Source organism: Microcaecilia unicolor, chromosome 14 (genome assembly GCF_901765095.1).
Source record: "Microcaecilia unicolor chromosome 14, aMicUni1.1, whole genome shotgun sequence".
NCBI lineage: Eukaryota > Metazoa > Chordata > Amphibia > Gymnophiona > Siphonopidae > Microcaecilia > Microcaecilia unicolor.
The window spans coordinates 33,935,081-33,954,577 of record NC_044044.1 but is presented as its reverse complement, the minus strand read 5'-3'; the positions used below and the strand labels follow the sequence as shown (position 1 = coordinate 33,954,577).

Sequence of the window (19,497 nt, the reverse complement as noted above, 5' to 3'; positions counted from 1 at the left end):
ATCTACTGGTTGGAGGGAGGTTAAAATTTTTTCACCAAAGGTGGCCTCTCATAACCTCCGACCAGTGGGTTCTCCAAATAGTGCAGTGCGGGTACGCCCTCAATTTGATCTCCATTCTGCCAAATTGTCCACTGGGAGCTGAGTCTTTCAGCTCCCACCACAGGCAGGTACAGTGGGGGAAATAAGTATTTGATCCCTTGCTGATTTTGTAAGTTTGCCCACTGACAAAGACATGAGCAGCCCATAATTGAAGGGTAGGTTATTGGTAACAGTGAGAGATAGCACATCACAAATTAAATCCGGAAAATCACATTGTGGAAAGTATATGAATTTATTTGCATTCTGCAGAGGGAAATAAGTATTTGATCCCCCACCAACCAGTAAGAGATCTGGCCCCTACAGACCAGGTAGATGCTCCAAATCAACTCGTTACCTGCATGACAGACAGCTGTCGGCAATGGTCATCTGTATGAAAGACACCTGTCCACAGACTCAGTGAATCAGTCAGACTCTAACCTCTACAAAATGGCCAAGAGCAAGGAGCTGTCTAAGGATGTCAGGGACAAGATCATACACCTGCACAAGGCTGGAATGGGCTACAAAACCATCAGTAAGACGCTGGGCGAGAAGGAGACAACTGTTGGTGCCATAGTAAGAAAATGGAAGAAGTACAAAATGACTGTCAATCGACAAAGATCTGGGGCTCCACGCAAAATCTCACCTCGTGGGGTATCCTTGATCATGAGGAAGGTTAGAAATCAGCCTACAACTACAAGGGGGGAACTTGTCAATGATCTCAAGGCAGCTGGGACCACTGTCACCACGAAAACCATTGGTAACACATTACGACATAACGGATTGCAATCCTGCAGTGCCCGCAAGGTCCCCCTGCTCCGGAAGGCACATGTGACGGCCCGTCTGAAGTTTGCCAGTGAACACCTGGATGATGCCGAGAGTGATTGGGAGAAGGTGCTGTGGTCAGATGAGACAAAAATTGAGCTCTTTGGCATGAACTCAACTCGCCGTGTTTGGAGGAAGAGAAATGCTGCCTATGACCCAAAGAACACCGTCCCCACTGTCAAGCATGGAGGTGGAAATGTTATGTTTTGGGGGTGTTTCTCTGCTAAGGGCACAGGACTACTTCACCGCATCAATGGGAGAATGGATGGGGCCATGTACCGTACAATTCTGAGTGACAACCTCCTTCCCTCCGCCAGGGCCTTAAAAATGGGTCGTGGCTGGGTCTTCCAGCACGACAATGACCCAAAACATACAGCCAAGGCAACAAAGGAGTGGCTCAGGAAGAAGCACATTAGGGTCATGGAGTGGCCTAGCCAGTCACCAGACCTTAATCCCATTGAAAACTTATGGAGGGAGCTGAAGCTGCGAGTTGCCAAGCGACAGCCCAGAACTCTTAATGATTTAGAGATGATCTGCAAAGAGGAGTGGACCAAAATTCCTCCTGACATGTGTGCAAACCTCATCATCAACTACAGAAGACGTCTGACCGCTGTGCTTGCCAACAAGGGTTTTGCCACCAAGTATTAGGTCTTGTTTGCCAGAGGGATTAAATACTTATTTCCCTCTGCAGAATGCAAATAAATTCATATACTTTCCACAATGTGATTTTCCGGATTTAATTTGTGATGTGCTATCTCTCACTGTTACCAATAACCTACCCTTCAATTATGGGCTGCTCATGTCTTTGTCAGTGGGCAAACTTACAAAATCAGCAAGGGATCAAATACTTATTTCCCCCACTGTACTTGCAGAGGAATTCTCCGCCCTTCTCAGCGCCAATGCAGTCGAGCCCGTGCCACCCAGGCAAGAAGGGCTGGGATTCTATTCCAGGTACTTCCTTGTGGAAAAGAAAACAGGGGGGATGCGTCCATCCTAGACCTGAGGGGCCTGAACAAATATCTGGTCCGCAGATTGGAGTGTTTTCCAACCCTCAGAACGAGGGGGCGTAGATTTCTCCGCCTTGGCTCTCTCTGAGGGTGTCCCGAGTCTTACTTCCAGGAAAGATTCCACTAAGAAGAGTAACTTTTTCAAGTGGAGGAGGTTTGCCGTAGATCCTCGTTCTTGTCCTATAAAGACCCTGCTTGAATAGCTTCTACGCTTATTGGAGTCTGGTCTCAAAACCAACTCAGTAAGGAACCGTCTTAGTGCAATTAGTGCTTACCATTTCTGTGTAGAGGGTAAGCCTATCTCTGGACAGCCTTTGGTCGTTCGATTCATAAGAGGTTTGCTTTTGTCAAAGCCCCCTATCAAGCCTCCTACAGTGTCATGGGATCTCAACGTCATCCTCACCCAGCTGATGAAACTTCCTTTTGAGCCACTGGATTCTTGCCATCTGATGTACTTGACCTGGAAGGTCATTTTCTTGGTGGCAGTTACTTCAGCTCGTAGGGTCAGTGAGCTTCAAGCCTTGGTAGCCCATGCTCCCTATACCAAATTTTAGTCCTCCGCACGCACCCTAAGTTCCTGCCGAAGGTGGTGTCGGAGTTCCATCTGAACCAGTCAATTGGCTTGCCAACATTCTTTCCCCATCCGCATACCCGCCCTGCTGAACGTCAGTTGCACACATTGGACTGCAAGAGAGCATTGGCCTTCTACCTGGAGCGGACAAGCCTCCACAGACAGTCCGCCCAAATGTTTGTTTCTTTTGACCCCAATAGGAAGGGGGTCGCTGTTGGGAAACGCACCTTCTCCAGTTGGCTAACAGATTGCATTTCCTTCACTTATGCCCAGGCTAGGCTGACTTTTGAGGGTCATGTCACAGCTCATAGTGTTAGAGCCATGGCGGCGTCAGTGGCCCACTTGAAGTCAGCCACTATTGAAGAGATTTGCAAGGCTGCGACGTGGTCATCAGTCCACACATTCACATCTCATTACTGCCTCCTGCAGGATAACCGACATGACAGTCGGTTTGGGCAGTCGGTGCTGCAGAATTTGTTCGGGGTTTAGAATCCAACTCCACCCCCCCTAGGCCCAGTTTATTCTGTTCAGACTGCATTCTCAGTTAGTTGTTCTTCGTAGGTCAATTTTTATTATGTCCTCACCGTTGCAAGGTCCAATTGACCCTGATTGTTGTTTTGAGTGAGCCTGGGAGTTAGGGATACCCCAGTCGTGAGAAGAAAAGCAGCCTGCTTGTCCTCGGAGAAAGCGAAAGATACATACCTGTAGCAGGTATTCTCCGAGGACAGCAGGCTGATTGTTCTCATCTACCCTCCCTCCTCCCCTTTGGAGTTATTTTCTTTTCTTTGCTATTTTATTTAACTGAGCGGGAGCGGTCGCGTACGGGCGGGAAGACGGCTCTGCATGCACGGTGGGCGTGGTGCCCCACCCGCGGGACCTCCTGCAAGACTTTTTTGAGTTTGCTGTGAAACTCTAATGGTTGGAGGGGGCTGCCGTGGACATCACCCAGTCGTGAGAACAATCAGCCTGCTGTCCTCGGAGAATACCTGCTACAGGTATGTATCTTTCGCTTACTCAGAGCTCATCTGTGCTCTGCAGAGTCGTGACTGGCTTATCCTGTACACAGTGAGCAGCAGTTGCAGGCTAGTAACTTAATGTTCCTCAGTGTGTTACAGTTGCAGGAAAAATGTTTATTTGAAGAGAAAATGCTGCTGAAAAAGTAATAAGCAATCTCCTGAGTCTGTCCTCACTGACCCTGCTTTTTTTTCTTGGTAGGTCTTCGAATTAAGGGAGAGTTGGTTACTACCTACCCTCAGGTGGTGGTGGTGCGGGTACCCACACCATGGGTGCAGAGTGACAGCGATATCACTGTCTTGCGGCACTTGGAGAAGATGGGCTGCCGGCTGATGAACCGCCCCCAGGCCATCCTCAATTGTGTGAACAAATTTTGGACATTCCAGGAACTGGCTGGCCATGGTGTACCTCTGCCAGACACCTTTTCTTATGGTGAGGACCATCCTAAATATCTTTATTTATGAAATATGTAAGAAACTTGGGATTGTGGAGTTCTAGTCCTTGTCTATTAATTCAAAGGACAGCAAGAAATCCTGAAGCTGTGACAGCCCAGTACAGCTGCAGTCTTTTGTATTGGCACAGATCCTCCAAAACCAAGTCACATAAGGCTTGTTAATCCTACTCCCTAGATAAGAGGCATTCGCCCATAGGCCAAGTGTAGGCGCTCCAACCTGACCTTCGGATATGGCCTGGTTGCGATTTCTAGAAGAAAACTTTTTTTTTTTTGCACACTGTTTTGAAGAATTGCAGAGTTGTTGGGATATAAATTCACAATTTCAGAAGATAGTAACACATTTTGAGCATAACAATGATGTAAGTCTTAAAAAGAATATATGGTTCGTACACATGGATTTCTGGTCATAGCCCATTGTTGAAAATTTTGTATGCCCTTTTCCCTAGAAACTTGCTTACTTTTTTGGGAGCCACCTAGGCTTCTCTCTAGTCGCATTCATTGTGTTTTCTTTTATCTTCCTCCCATCAACTTTTTTATGTTCCTATTGCAATTATTCCTTTAATCAAAATGTGGCAGAGGGGAAAACAAGTAAGTGGATGGGAGGAAGCTCCTGACTGCAGCAACTGGCCACATGCAGAGGAACAGTGAAAATTGAGGGATGATGAGAGGATTGGGAAATGCAGGGAACATTTTTTGAAGAAATTGGACCCAGATTCCGGGCACAGCTGTTTAATTCTTTGGGCTCCTTTCCCCAGGTGGCCATGAGAACTTTGCAAAGATGATTGATGAGGCTGAGGTGCTGGAGTTTCCAATGGTGGTAAAGAACACTCGAGGTCATAGAGGTGAATATGTGAACAGTCTTCCTTTTTTTTTTAATTTTAATTATGATGTGCAGACTTTTCTAGTGCCTCTCACTAGACATTTTTGGTGGGAGGTAGAGGACGATTTAAACCAAATCTACCGCCAAAATTTGCTGCACGGTTTTGGCCAAAACCGAAGACCTAGGCTGCATGTGCCTCTCCCTTCCAACAGAAAACTTCCCACTGCCCTACCTTAGAAGCCCTAGTGGCCTAGTTGGGGCAGGAGCAATCCCCAGTCGCTTCTGCCCACGCCGGCTTCAATCTAGAAATGGCTGCTGGGACCTCCAGCGGTAGTCTCTTGGCAATCATTTTGAATGCAGAGCTGGCATAGTGACAAGAGATCACTCCTGCCCCGACTAGGCTACTAGACTACCAGGGCTTCTTAGATCATGGATTTGATATATTGCCTTTCTGTAGTACAACCAAAACGTTTTACAAATATTATATGCAAGTACTTTTCTCTGTCTCTAGCGGGCTCACAATCTAAGTTTTTATACCTGGGGCAATAGAGGGTTAAGTGACTTGCCCAGGGGGCACAAAGAGCTGCAGTAGGAATTGAACCCATTTCCCCAGGTTCTCAGCCCACTGTACTAACCATTCTGTGAGAACAAGCAGGCATAATAATCACACATATGGTGACATTATCTGCGGAGCTTAGCACAGACACTGCCAAGTGCCCTGTCACTTTAAATCTTTGAGGCAGTTCCCCCACTGTGTATTTGCGGGTTTCTTCTGCCTGACGTTCAAGCGAAGGACCAGTAGTCTTATCGTTATCCGCAGAGGGGCTTTTTTTTGTTGTTGTTTTTAAATTTTCCTCAGCTTCAAACTTTTGCCTTTTTGGTGCCTTCCCTTTTTCAGGACACTTTCTCTTCATATTCGGAAGTATTTTAATATATAGAAATTGGTCTCTAGTTCACGTTCTTTTGTTTTTACTGTACTTATTAACTGAGTAATATGTTACATCTGAACATGTGCTTCACTCTTGTAACATGTATTCCGCTTGGAACCCATGGTATTAGAGAGATGTAAGTCTAGTATAATGTAATGAAATATTCTTCTTATTCTGTCTTTAAGTTGTTCAAATTATACATTTTTTCAGTTATTTTTCATTTTTAAATTTTCAATCTTTTGGGATCTCTAAGACCTTCTTTTGCCCGGGCAGCATCGACCATTTTTGGATACGTGACTACTCGAGCTCCCTAGGTCATAGAGCCTTTTGTCCTCCCATTGGCTGGTTTCCCCTCCATGTCAACGAGGGTATCAAGTGGCTTGAAGAAGTGTACTCGATGTAATAGGACTGTTTCAGACACAAACCCCCATAACTGCTGTGTTCAGTGCTTGGGTCCAAAACACCGGGACAATACAGTGTAGCTCTGCCTGTGTATGCAAGCGAGGATCCTTAAGATCTGCAGAGTCCAGCGAGAAAAAGCTTTTTTAGTTCTGCATTGAGCATGGCTGGGAATTCGATACTCAATACTCGGCATTGATATCGGGTGCACTAATGCTACATCAAAGATCTGACTTGGTATTGCGTGTGCGTAAGGACTATACGTCCTCGTCATCGGTGCTGCATGCATCAAGGGACCAGCAGCGTAAAAAGCCTATGAAGCATCATCATTGTTCTTCCACCAGGCACTCTGCCTACACCTCCCCTACATGGACGTCGTTGATATATGGGAAGTGTTCATGCCACAGTGACCACTGTCCTTCTCTCCTACTTATTTCTCATCAAGATCCTTCAATATCTCCTATGCCTGCAAAGGCTATAACTCAGGCTGCGTCCCTATCACTTTCTCATAAGTACATAAGTAATGCCACACTGGGAAAAGACCAAGGGTCCATCAAGCCCAGCATCCTATCCACGACAGCGACCAGTCCAGGCCAAGGGCACCTGGCAAGCTTCCCAAACATACAGACATTCTATACATGTTATTCCTGGAATTGTGGATTTTTCCCAAGTCCATTTAGTAGTGGTTTATGGACTTGTCCTTTAGGAAACTGTTTAACCCCTTTTTAAACTCTGCCAAGCTAACCGCCTTCACCACATTCTCCGGCAACGAATTCCAGAGTTTAATTATGCATTGGGTGAAGAAAACTTCTCAGATTTGCTTTAAATTTACTACACTGTAGTTTCATTGCATGCCCCCTAGTCTCAGCTGGTACCGACACCTACTCTTCTTGAGGAAATCTGAGCTATGCTTAAAAGAGCTTTCAAGGCTACTGCGTTTGCAGTCTATACAGGCTTACAGGATGATTGCGCCAACCTTAGCCTAGCCTGTCAATTGGAGAGAGTCATGGGAGAGGTCCCACATGCCGGATTAGTGTTGACCATCTGGGGTGGTATGACCCCGACTGACGTATGCGTCGACAAAAGAACTTTCTCCAACTTTGTAGATTTACCTACCTCCTAGAGAAGGAATTGCTGTTCCACTTCATACAAATATTAAAATGACTCTACTGAAAAACTGGGAGATTCCACTAACAGTGTAGGTAGCCCCAAAGAAAATTGATATCAATGTATAGGATACAGAATTCCACTGGGTATGAGGCAACACAGTTGCTCCATCATTCCCTAGTTATGGAATCTGCTTTAAAACACACTCGCAGTGCAAAATCTCATGCTTCTGCTAGAGAAGCTAGAACGTTGGACTCTTGGTAGAAGAATTTTTCAAGCTTCAGTGCTAACCAGTCGCACATTGGATTATCAATTTTATTCCACAATTTACTTAAAATCTCTAATACGGAGTACTCATCTTCTGAGGAATTTCTAGCCAACCTAATTAAAAAAAAAAATACAGATACTATAAAAATACTATACAAGCCACAGACTACGGCTACTTTTAGAAACTTTGTAGGAGTATATCGATGGTCCAATTACTATATGTCTAAGCGTCATTACACTTCTTCTCTTCCTCCACCTCAAAGGACTATGTCCCAATGCTCACATCCAAGACGACAGCGGGGTCTAAAATCCCAGACACTCAACAGCAATTTTTGACTCCTTCCTAGAGAGCATTGCCACTGTATAGTTGTCTGTGCCAAGCGACTTTACCTCCGACCGTTAGGTTCTACACACCATTCAGTATGACTATGCTCTGCGTTGGCAGTGAAGACCACCTGATAATTTTGAGAGGAGCTCTCAGCCCTCCTCCGGCAGAATGCAATAGAACCAGTTCCTCTGCTGGACAGGGGTTGAAGGTTCTAGTCCACATATTTTCTCATACCAAAAAAGATGGGGGAAGTACTCCAATTTTTAATCTGCAAGTCTTAATCAAGTTTCTACTCAAAGATTTTGCATGGTATCCCTGGGGTCACTACTTCCCATGATACAAATCAATTGGCTTTGCTTTCTAGATCTCAAGGTCCCCGCATCTTAAAAAATATATAGTGGAATTAGAAAAGGTACAGAGAAGGGTGATAAAAATGATAAAGGGGATGGGACGACTTCCCTATGAGGAAAGGCTAAAGCGGTTAGGGCTCTTCAGCTTGGAGAAAAGATGGCTGAGGGGAGATATGATAGAGGTCTATAAAAGAATGAGTGGAGTGGAATGGGTAGAAGTGAATCGCTTGTTTACTCTTTCCAAAAATTCTAGGACTAGGGGTCACGAGTTGAAGCTACAATAGTAAATTTAAAACGAATCGGAGAAAATATTTCTTCACTCAACAAGTAATTAAACTGTGGAATTTGTTGCCAGAGAATGTAGTACAAGCAGTTAGCTTAGTGGGGTTTAAAAACGTTTGGATGGCTTCCTAAAGGAAAAGTCCATAGACCATTATTAAAATGGACTTGTGGAAAATCCACTGCTCATTTCTAGGATAAGCAGCATCAAATGTATTGTACTTTTTTGAGATCTTGTTAGGTACTTGTGACCTGGATTGGCCACTGTTGGAAACAGGATGCTGCGCTTGATGGACCTTCGGTGTGCCCTGGTATGGCAATACTTACATAAGGGGGCAAACACACACATTTTTGATGCTGCATTGAACTCCTAACCCTTATTCACTTGTTCAGAACCCATATTTTATCATCCTCACATTTAATATTCCCTTATCTCTTATTTGTCCTGTTTTTCCTAATTAGATTGTAAGCCCTGTTGAGCAGGGACTGTCTTTTCATGTTTAAGTGTACAGCACTGCGTTCGTCTAGAAGCGCTATAGAAATGATTAGTAGTAGTAGTACCTATTCTTCCTGCACACAGAAAATTACTCTTCCGTTGTGTAACTGCACTGTCAGTGCATAGTCTTACCGTTTGGCTTAGCTTCGGCTCCTCGAGTCTTCACAAAGTGTCATATCACTTCGCACGTGGGGCATCCAGGTCTTCTCCCATCTGTATGACTGATTAATCAAGACAGACTCTCGGGAGTCAGTGCACATCTCCATTCTGTCTGCCATAAAGCTCCTAGAACTTGTTGGACTTACAATCAATTACTCAAAATCTCATCTTCAACCACAGTTCAAAACTTTAAAAGTTCATCGGTGCTCTCTTGGACACTAGTAAGGGCTGAGCCTTGTTTACTTAACCAAGAGCAAACATACTGATTCTTGCCACTCAGGTGTTCAAATCCACCCAAGTATCTGCTTGTCAGATGCTCCACCTACTTGGCCACATGGCTTCAACAGTCCATGTAACACCGTTGTCTCGTCTCCACAGTTTCTCAGTGGACACTCAGTGGTCCCAAGCCATGGGTCACTCCACAGCTACACCACTCTGTACAGTGGTGGATGGTGTCTCAACATCACAAGATCTTAACGGATGCTGCCATGTTAGGTTGGGGCGCTCACCTCGATGGTCTGTATACGCAAGGTTCTTGGTCCCCACAGGAGAAACAATATCATATCAATCTCCTTGAATTGCAGGCAATCTGGGATGCTTTCAAGACTTCAAGACCGCATTCTCGATCTGGTAATACTTGTTTATACGGACAACCAGGCTGCGATGTTCTACCTGAACAAACAAGGGGGAACAAATTCTTAACCACGTCTGTCGACAAGCCATTCAGCTTCTTGAAGCATCTCTCTAAGAGCTGTTGATGTAGCCAGCAAACAGAGTATGGTAGCAGACAAATTGAGCAGACACCTTCAGCCTCATGAATGGTCCCTCAGCCCCTCTGTAGTTAGTAAAATATTCCAGCAGGTGGGGGACACTAGTGATAGATCTCTTCGCTTCTCAGAACAAGCAGCTTCCCCACTTTTGTTTCAGAATATATGTGCCCAGCTGTACAGCCCTAGATGGCTTCTTGCTCCACGAGGGAATGGACCTTGTATATGCTTTTCCCCTGCTACCTCTTATCGGGGAAAACGCCTCTCAAACTGCATCGAGACCAGGGGACCGTGTTTCTGACAGCTCCCTTCTGGCCATTGCAAATCTGGTTCCCTCTTCTTCTGGAGTTATTGTCCAGAGAACCATTGAAGTTAGATCCTTTTCCCATCAAACCTCCATAAAATCACCTCTGGTGGCATGGGATCTCAATGTCGTCCTAACAACTCTGATGAATCTTCCATTTGAACCGCTTCATTCCTGTTCTGCAATGTTCCTCACGTATAAGGTGGTGGTCTTAATAGCTCTTCTGCCAGAAGAGTCGACAAACTTCAAGCCCTTCTGGCAGACCCACCAGGTTCTACCACAACAAGGTTGTACTCTGAACCCACCCCAAATTCCTTTAATCCATCGTACTACCTATTTTCTTTCCTAAGCCACACTAATCCTGGAGAAGCAGCACTGCATACCTTAGACTGTAAGTGTGCTCTAGCGTATTATATGGAGCGTACAGAACCTCATAGGAAGTTCTCCCAGCCTTCATTATCCTTTGGTCCTAACAGATTAGGGATACCCTACGCGTGTACTCAGGCTGGGCTGTCCTTCATTGCTGGGTCAGTGCTCGGTGTCAGAGCCATAGCGACTTCAGTAGCCCATTTCTGCTCTACTTCCATTGAAAAAATTTGCAAGGCGGCTACATGGTTGTTACACCTTTACTGCTCATTACTATCTAGAGTAGCATTCCAGGTGGGATAGCCAGTTTGGACAAGCAGTCCTGCAGAATCTTTACGTAAATGCTAACTCCACCCCTCTGGCCCTTTTGTTTCCACCAGGCTTACTATCAACTAAATTGCAGAATCCATTTATGTTGTGAGCCTGGTAGCTAGTGAGTCCTGTATATGAGAATATTATGCCTGCTTGTCCTCTGAGAAAGCTAAGTTACTTACCTGAAGCAGGTGTTCTCCAATGACAGCAGGCATATGTTCTCGCATCCCTCCTGCCTCCCCTTGGAGTTGTTTTCTTAGCTTTAGTACTGTACTGCTGGTCCCATGCTCGAGCGTTGGGTGGGAAGGCACCCACACATGCGCGGTGGAGGCACTGTCTTTAAGATTTAAAGTGACAGTGCACTTGGCAGTGTCTGCACCCGGGCTCTGTGGATGACCTCACCTGTAAGAATAAATGCTTGCTGTCCTTGGCGAACACTTGCTACTGGTAAGTAACTTTAGCTCCACTCGGGGAGGGCCTACGAATGGTGGGAGGGTCTTGCTGGATGGCTTTCAGGTGGGGCGGCGGGCCTGTTATGTCGGGTGGTGGGAGGACAGAGCGCTTTTTGGGTTTTTTTTGAGGGGGGGGGGGTACTGAAACCAAAATTTGGTCAGCCTCTAGTGAGAGGGAAAACATGCAGTGACCTGCCAGTATGTGCTTTGCAGAAGGGAGTGAAGCATCATGGGGAGGTGCAGAACAGAATGGGATGTGAGATTTGAATGGTGTTTGATATTACTTGGCTTGATTATTGCTGTCCCCTGCTTCCATTTTAACACCTAACCCTTCAAGATGAGCAAGGGAAGGAAAGGCTCACAATTCATCTAGTGTAGCACGCAATAATCATCCCCCTCCTCATCTTATTTAGCCCCTACATTTCCTTCCCTGTGAATATTTTTAGGGAAAGCAGTTTTCCTGGCAAGAGACAAGCACCACCTGGCAGACCTGAGCCACCTGATCCGGCATGAGGCACCATACCTGTTCCAGAAATATGTGAAAGAGTCACATGGGCGTGATGTGCGTGTGATTGTCATTGGAGGCCGTGTAATTGGGACTATGCTGCGCTGTTCAACTGATGGAAGAATGCAGAGCAACTGCTCACTTGGTATGTATTGGAAGTCCCATCCACCCTTTCCTTGTACAAACATTGCGGTGCGTACTGAGTTTGATTGACACCATTGGCATAGCTGCTGAGTGAGAGACTGCAAAAATATTAAAGAGCATGGTTACTCTTTTTGCTGTGGCTAGTTTGTATGATCGAGCTTCAGACCTTCTTGTTGGAGAGATTAATGGTATTGGTGGTATCAGAAAGATGGAGGGAAATGGAAATATTGCTTTATAACTGATTTAAAAACTACGTATGCCATGGATTTCCTTCCCTCTAAGGGAAGCAGTGGTGTTTGTGCTGAATTGGTAGGTGTTGTTCAGGTAGAGCGATGCAGGGGAAAGGAGATCTCTCAAAGAACCACCGCATCTGTGCTTTGATTTTGAGTGAGTCCAACAGTATAGACAATAAACTTTGTAACTATCCACAATTAAATCTGTAAACACAGTGATGTTCCTTTTAGACTCAGCGGTGCAGCTCGTCAATATCTCACTTCTTTGACAAGTTTTATGTCCCCATCTGTCATTGGTCATTTGGGTGGAGGACTTTTCATTACTTTATTTATAGCTTGATCAATATATTTTTTTATATAGCTTAACTCTAATTTCACATATCAAAACATGTGTACTCATCTTTCAAATGTAGTACTGTCTTTCTGTCTATCTATATCTATCTATCTATCTGTCTATCTATCTATCATTTCTATAGCGCTACAGGGCATATGCAGCGCTGTACACCATACACAGAAGACAGTCCCTGCTCAAAGAGCTTACAATCTAGATAAGACAGTTAGACAGAACAATTAAGGGTAAGGGGATAAAGAGGTGAGGGCAAAGGACAGGGTAAGTGAGTTAGGAGTCAAAAGCAGTGGTAAAGATGGTAAAGAGGTGGGCTTTGAGTTTGGACTTGAAAACGGCTAAAGACGGGGTTAGACTTACAGGCTCGGGAAGTCCATTCCAGGCGTGAGGTGCAGCGAGATAAAAGGAACGGAGTCTTGAATTAGCAGTAGAAGAGAAAGGGACGGACAAGAGAGATTTATCAACAGAATGGAGCACTCGAGGGGGAACATAGGGGGAGACAAGAGTGGAGAGGTACTGGGGAGCGTCAGAGTGAATTTACTTATAGATCAATAGGAGAAGTTTGAATAGAATATGGAAATGGATAGGGAGCCAGTGAAGTGACTTAAGGAGAGGGCTAATGTGGGCATAGCGACTTTGGCGGAAAATGAGTCGCGCAGCAGAATTTTGGATTGATTGGAGAGGAGAGAGATGGCTAAGAGCGAGGCCGGTGAGTAGTAGGTTACAATAGAGGGAGGTGATAAGAGTGTGGATAAGGGTTTTGGTAGAGTGCTCAGAGATGAAGGGACAGATTTTGCTGATGTTACAGAGAAAGAAACGACAGGTTTTGGCAGTCTGCTGAATGTGAGTAGAGAAGGAGAGAGAGGAGTCGAAGATGACCCCAAGGTTACGGGCTGATGAGACTGGGAGAATGAGAGTGCCATCCACTGAAATAGAGAAAGGAGGGAGAGGTAGGTTTAGGGGGAAAGATGAGGAGCTCGGTTTTGGCCATGTTAAGTTTCGGGTATCGTTGAGACATCCAGGCAGCGATGTCAGATAGGCAAGCTGAGACATTGGTCTGGATGCTGGTTGAGATTTCGGGGGTAGAGAGGTAGATTTGTGAGTCATCAGCATAAAGATGGTATTGAAAGCCATGGGAAGATACCAGAGAGCCAAGGGAAGAAGTATAGATGGAGAACAGGAGAGGACCGAGAACAGAACCTTGAGGTACACCGATTGGTAGAGGGATAGAAGTGGAAGAGGGATCCACCAGAGTGTACACTAAAGGTGCGAAGCGAGAGGTAGGAGGAGAACCAGGAAAGAACAGAGCCCTGGAATCCAAATGAAAATAACGTGTCAAGTAGTAGGCTGTGGTTAACAGTGTCAAAAGCGGCGGATAGTTCAAGAAGGATGAGGATAGAATAGAGACCTTTGGATTTGGCTAGGAACAGGTCATTAGAAACTTTAGTAAGTGCAGTTTCAGTTGACTGAAGAGGGCGAAAGCCAGATTGGAGTGGGTCAAGAACAGCATGAGGTGAATGGTGCGTTCAAGGAAGGGGAGGAGGGAGATGGGTCGATAGTTGGAAGGACAGGTAGGGTCAAGTGAAGGCTTCTTCAGGAGCGGTGTGACCACAGCATGCTTGAAGGCATCAGGAACGGTCGCAGTGGAAAGAGAGAGATTGAGGATATGACAGATAAAAGGGGTGAGAGTAGGAGAGATGGTGTTAAGAAGGTGGGTAGGAATGGGATCAGAGGAACAGGTAGTTCGTTTTGAGGAGGAGAGAAGAAGTGATGTTTCTTCATCAGTGACCTCAGGAAAGGAGGAAAAGGAAGGAGGGGTTGGGGAAATAGGGGAACGGACAAGGGGAGGGAGAGGTGGGGGTGGTTTGGTAGAGAATTCGAGGTTAATCTTCTGAACCTTGAATTCTCTACCAAACCACCCCAACCTCTCCCTCCCCTTGTCCGTTCCCCTATTTCCTCAACCCCTCCTTCCTTTTCCTCCTTTCCTGAGTACTAGGGTTTAACCCAGGGGAATTTCATCTGACATAGACTGTTTAGCTAGAAATATCTGTATCAAGGCAATCCCCTGAACCAAAGGAAAAACGCAATAAATATAATTCTCTGGTGAACTCTTAAAATCCCCTATTCAAATAAACTATAATTTTACCTAAGCTGTTGGATGGGCATTTGAAAGCCTCTGTGTTCAGGCTCAAAGATGGCTGCAGCATCAAACTTCCTTTTTAAACTAATTTAGTCACATGACTATCTCTTTTTTCCAATAGGATGTTTAAGGTATAGAACTTGACCAGTCACAGTGCCCCTGGACCGAACCTAAGTTAGTCATCCACTCTATTTCCAAATTTAAACCTATCAGAGTGACAGATTTAAATCAAAGATCCAATGCTGTTCTAAGAAATTTAACCTGCATGCAATGTTACCACCCTTCCATCCAACTAATACCTGATCTATATCTCTCCAGTAAAAATTCCCCACTGCATGTCCTGCCTCAACACAATGTTGCACCAACAGGGCTTGAAGTGCCCTAGTTATTAAACGGGATTTATGTTCATTCAATCGAACTTTAATTCTCCGAGGACAAGCAGGCTGCTTGTTCTCACTGATGGGTGACGTCCACGGCAGCCCCTCCAATCGGAAACTTCACTAGCAAAGTCCTTTGCTAGCCCTCGCGCGCCCGCGCGCACCGCGCATGCGCGGCCGTCTTCCCGCCCGAAACCGGCTCGAGCCGGCCAGTCTTCTTTTGTCCGCACTCGGTACGGTCGTGTTTTCGCCGTGTCGAGCCCCGGAAAGTCGACCTCGCGCGTCCAATTTGTTTTGAACGTGTTTTTTTCCTTCGGGAAAGCTTTGTCCTAGTCGGGAAGTGCTCCGGAAACCCCCCGCCGGGTTTCGTGTAAATCCTCCCCGTACTTCCAGCTTTTTTGCCCCGGTAAGTTTTCTTTCGTCGTCGGGGTAGGCCTCTTTTCGGCCTCGGTCGAGATTTTTTCTCCCTCTAAATTTGGTGCTTCAAATTTCGCCATTTCGGCTTTTGATTTCGCCGGCGTGATTTTTCCGCCCATGACATCGAAGCCTTCCAGCGGCTTCAAGAAGTGCACCCAGTGCGCCCGGGTTATCTCGCTCACTGATCGACACTCGTCGTGTCTTCAGTGTCTGGGGGCCGAGCACCGCCCTCAGAACTGCAGTCTGTGTTCCCTGCTTCAAAGGCGGACTCAGGTAGCGAGACTAGCCCAGTGGAACGTGTTGTTCTCGGGCTCTTCGTCGGCATCGGCACCGGGATCTTCGAGTGCATCGACGTCGTCAGCGTCCAGACCTTCTTCCTCGGCCGCCCCTGCATCGAGTGCATCGAGGCATCGGGCCTCTGCATCGGCGCCGAGACATCGGATAGCTGCATCGACGTCGGTGGTACCAGGACCTCGTCTGCTGATGTCGTCGGACGGTGGTGCATCGGGTGGAGTGCAGGTGAGGGCTGTCCATTCCCCTGCTGGTGGCGGTGAGCCCTCGGGTGGGTCTCCGCCTACCCTGAGGGCTCCTGCGGTACAGCCCCCCCGAGATCGACCTTCTTCAGTCTCGGCCCCGAGGAAGCGACGGATGGATTCGACGTCCTCCTCGTCGGTGCCGGGGAGCTCCGGTGACATGCTTCGGAAGAAATCGAAGAAGCATCGACACCGGTCTCCTCCCCGTGTCGGCACCGAGAGCTCTGGGTCGCCGAGGGATTCGGCACCCAGCAGGCATCGGCACCGAGAGGACCGCTCACCCTCTGTTCAGGAGGTGTCGATGCGCTCCGCTCTGGACAGCCCGGAACAGCCTCCACGCCCGGAACAGGTACTGACGTCGACGCCTGCATCGACCTCTCAGCCTTTCTCTGCAGCCGCTCTAAACGAGAGCCTCCGGGCCGTTCTCCCAGAGATTCTGGGAGAGCTGTTGCGCCCTACCCCTCCGGTACCGGCGGTGCTTGCGCCACCGGTACCGTCGAGCGTGGCGCCGGCTGGCCCATCGCCCAGGTTGAGGTCCCCGACGTCGGTACCGCGTGCGGTACCGACCGCGGCCACCTCCCAGGAAGGCTCCCCGACTACGTCGGCGGAGGGAGCTTCGCCGATGCGGGCGAGGGAGTCTACCTCTCGACGCCCCCATCGTGGACGGGGTTCCACGGAGTCGAGCAGGGCGAGGTTGCAGACACAGGTCCGTGAACTTGTGTCTGACACCGAGGGTGAGGCCTCGTGGGAGGAAGAGGAAGATCCCAGATATTTCTCTGACGAGGAGTCTGAGGGTCTTCCGTCTGATCCCACTCCCTCTCCTGAGAGACAGCTTTCTCCTCCCGAGAGTCTGTCTTTTGCCTCCTTTGTCCGGGAGATGTCTACGGCCATCCCCTTCCCGGTGGTTGTGGAGGACGAGCCCAGGGCTGAAATGTTTGAGCTCCTGGACTATCCTTCTCCACCTAAGGAAGCGTCCACTGTTCCCTTGCACCATGTCCTGAAGAAGACATTGCTTGCGAACTGGACCAAGCCATTAACTAATCCCCACATTCCCAAGAAGATCGAGTCCCAGTACCGGATCCATGGGGACCCAGAGCTGATGCGCACTCAGTTGCCTCATGACTCTGGAGTTGTGGATTTGGCCCTAAAGAAGGCTAAGAGTTCTAGGGAACATGCTTCGGCGCCCCCGGGCAAGGACGCTAGAACCTTAGACTCCTTTGGGAGGAAGGCCTACCATTCCTCTATGCTCGTGTCCAAGATCCAGTCTTACCAGCTCTACACGAGCATACACATGCGGAATAATGTGCGGCAGTTGGCGGGCTTGGTTGATGCTCTTCCCCCTGAGCAAGCCAAGCCTTTTCAGGAGGTGGTCAGGCAGCTGAAGGCGTGCAGAAAATTCCTGGCCAGAGGAGTTTATGACACTTTTGATGTTGCGTCCAGGGCCGCTGCTCAAGGTGTGGTGATGCGCAGGCTCTCATGGCTGCGTGCCGCCGACCTGGAGAATAGAATCCAGTAGCGGATTGCGGACTCGCCTTGCCGTGCGGATAACATTTTTGGCGAAAAAGTCGAGCAGGTGGTAGAGTCTCTCCACCAGCGGGACACCGCATTCGACAAGTTCGCCCGCCGGCAGCCTTCAGCTTCTACCTCTACAGGTAGACGATTTTTCGGGGGAAGGAAGACTGTTCCCTATACTTCTGGCAAGCGTAGGTACAATCCTCCTTCCCGACAGCCTGCGGCCCAGGCTAAGCCCCAGCGCGCTCGCTCTCGTCAGCAGCGTGCGAATCAGCAAGGCCCCGCGGCTCCCCAGCAAAAGCAAGGGGCGAGCTTTTGACTGGCTCCAGCAGAGCATAGCCGACATCCAAGTGTCAGTGCCGGGCGACCTGCCTGTCGGAGGGAGGTTGAAAGCTTTTCACCAAAGGTGGCCTCTCATAACCTCCGATCAGTGGGTTCTCCAAATAGTCCGGCAAGGATACACCCTCAATTTGGCCTCACAACCTCCAAATTGTCCACCGGGAGCTCAGTCCTACGGCTTCCAGCACAAGCAGGTACTTGCAGAGGAACTCTCCGCCCTTCTCAGCGCCAATGCGGTCGAGCCCGTGCCATCCGGGCAAGAAGGGCTGGGGTTCTATTCCAGGTACTTCCTTGTGGAAAAGAAAACAGGGGGGATGCGTCCCATCCTAGACCTAAGGGCCCTGAACAAATATCTCGTAAAAGAAAAGTTCAGGATGCTTTCCCTGGGCACCCTTCTCCCCATGATTCAGCAAAACGATTGGCTATGCTCTCTGGACTTGAAGGATGCCTACACACACATCCCGATACTGCCAGCTCACAGACAGTATCTGCGATTTCAGCTGGGCGCACGCCACTTCCAGTACTGTGTGCTACCCTTTGGGCTCGCCTCTGCGCCCAGGGTGTTCACAAAGTGCCTAGCTGTGGTAGCAGCGGCGCTTCGCAGGCTGGGGGTGCACGTGTTCCCATATCTCGACGATTGGCTGGTGAAGAACACATCCGAGGCAGGAGCCCTGCAGTCCATGCAGATGACTATTCGCCTCCTGGAGCTACTGGGGTTTGTGATAAATTACCCAAAGTCCCATCTTCTCCCAGTGCAGAAACTCGAATTCATCGGAGCCCTGCTGGATTCTCGGACGGCTCGCGCCTATCTCCCAGAGGCGAGGGCCAACAACTTGTTGTCCCTCGTCTCGCGGGTGCGAGCGTCCCAGCAGATCACAGCTCGGCAGATGTTGAGATTGCTGGGCCACATGGCTTCCACAGTTCATGTGACTCCCATGGCCCGCCTTCACATGAGATCTGCTCAATGGACCCTAGCCTCCCAGTGGTATCAGGCCGCCGGGGGTCTAGAGGACGTGATCCACCTGTCCACGAGTTTTCTCGAATCCATGTATTGGTGGACGATTTGCTCCAATTTGACTCTGGGACGTCCCTTCCAAATTCCTCAGCCTCAAAAAGTGCTGACCACGGATGCGTCTCTCCTGGGATGGGGAGCTCATGTCGATGGGCTTCACACCCAAGGAAGGTGGTCCCTCCAAGAAAGCGATCTACAGATCAATCTTCTGGAGTTGCGAGCGATCTGGAACGCTCTGAAGGCTTTCAGAGATCGGCTGTCCCACCAAATTATCCAAATTCAGACAGACAATCAGGTTGCCATGTACTATGTCAACAAGCAGGGGGGCACCGGATCTCGCCCCCTGTGTCAGGAAGCCGTCAGCATGTGGCTCTGGGCTCGCCGTCAAGGCATGGTGCTCCAAGCCACATATCTGGCAGGCGTAAACAACAGTCTGGCCGACAGGTTGAGCAGGATTATGCAACCTCACGAGTGGTCGCTCAATTCCCGTGTGGTGCGACAGATCTTCCAGGCGTGGGGCACCCCCCTGGTGGATCTCTTCGCATCTCAAGTGAACCACAAGGTCCCTCAGTTCTGTTCCAGGCTTCAGGCCCACGGCAGACTGGCGTCGGATGCCTTCCTCCTGGATTGGGGGGAAGGTCTGCTGTATGCTTATCCT

At 48.3% G+C, this 19,497-nt stretch overlaps 2 protein-coding genes across 7 annotated transcripts in view; one reads left to right on the top strand and one right to left on the bottom strand.

Annotated features, from left to right (window-relative positions):
* FOXJ2 (forkhead box J2) overlaps nucleotides 1-19,497 on the bottom strand; it is a 584,760-nt gene that overhangs the window by 184,476 nt on the left and 380,787 nt on the right. The window lies entirely within an intron of this gene.
* The window catches only part of RIMKLB (ribosomal modification protein rimK like family member B), a 77,089-nt gene that overhangs the window by 38,994 nt on the left and 18,598 nt on the right, over nucleotides 1-19,497 (top strand). For all 6 annotated transcript variants that reach the window (XM_030187243.1, XM_030187242.1, XM_030187241.1 and 3 more), the window contains exons 3-5: nucleotides 3,694-3,924; nucleotides 4,702-4,788; nucleotides 11,728-11,931. In XM_030187243.1, coding sequence (XP_030043103.1) covers nucleotides 3,694-3,924; nucleotides 4,702-4,788; nucleotides 11,728-11,931 — 522 coding nt within the window. The remainder of the gene's footprint in view (nucleotides 1-3,693; nucleotides 3,925-4,701; nucleotides 4,789-11,727; nucleotides 11,932-19,497) is intronic.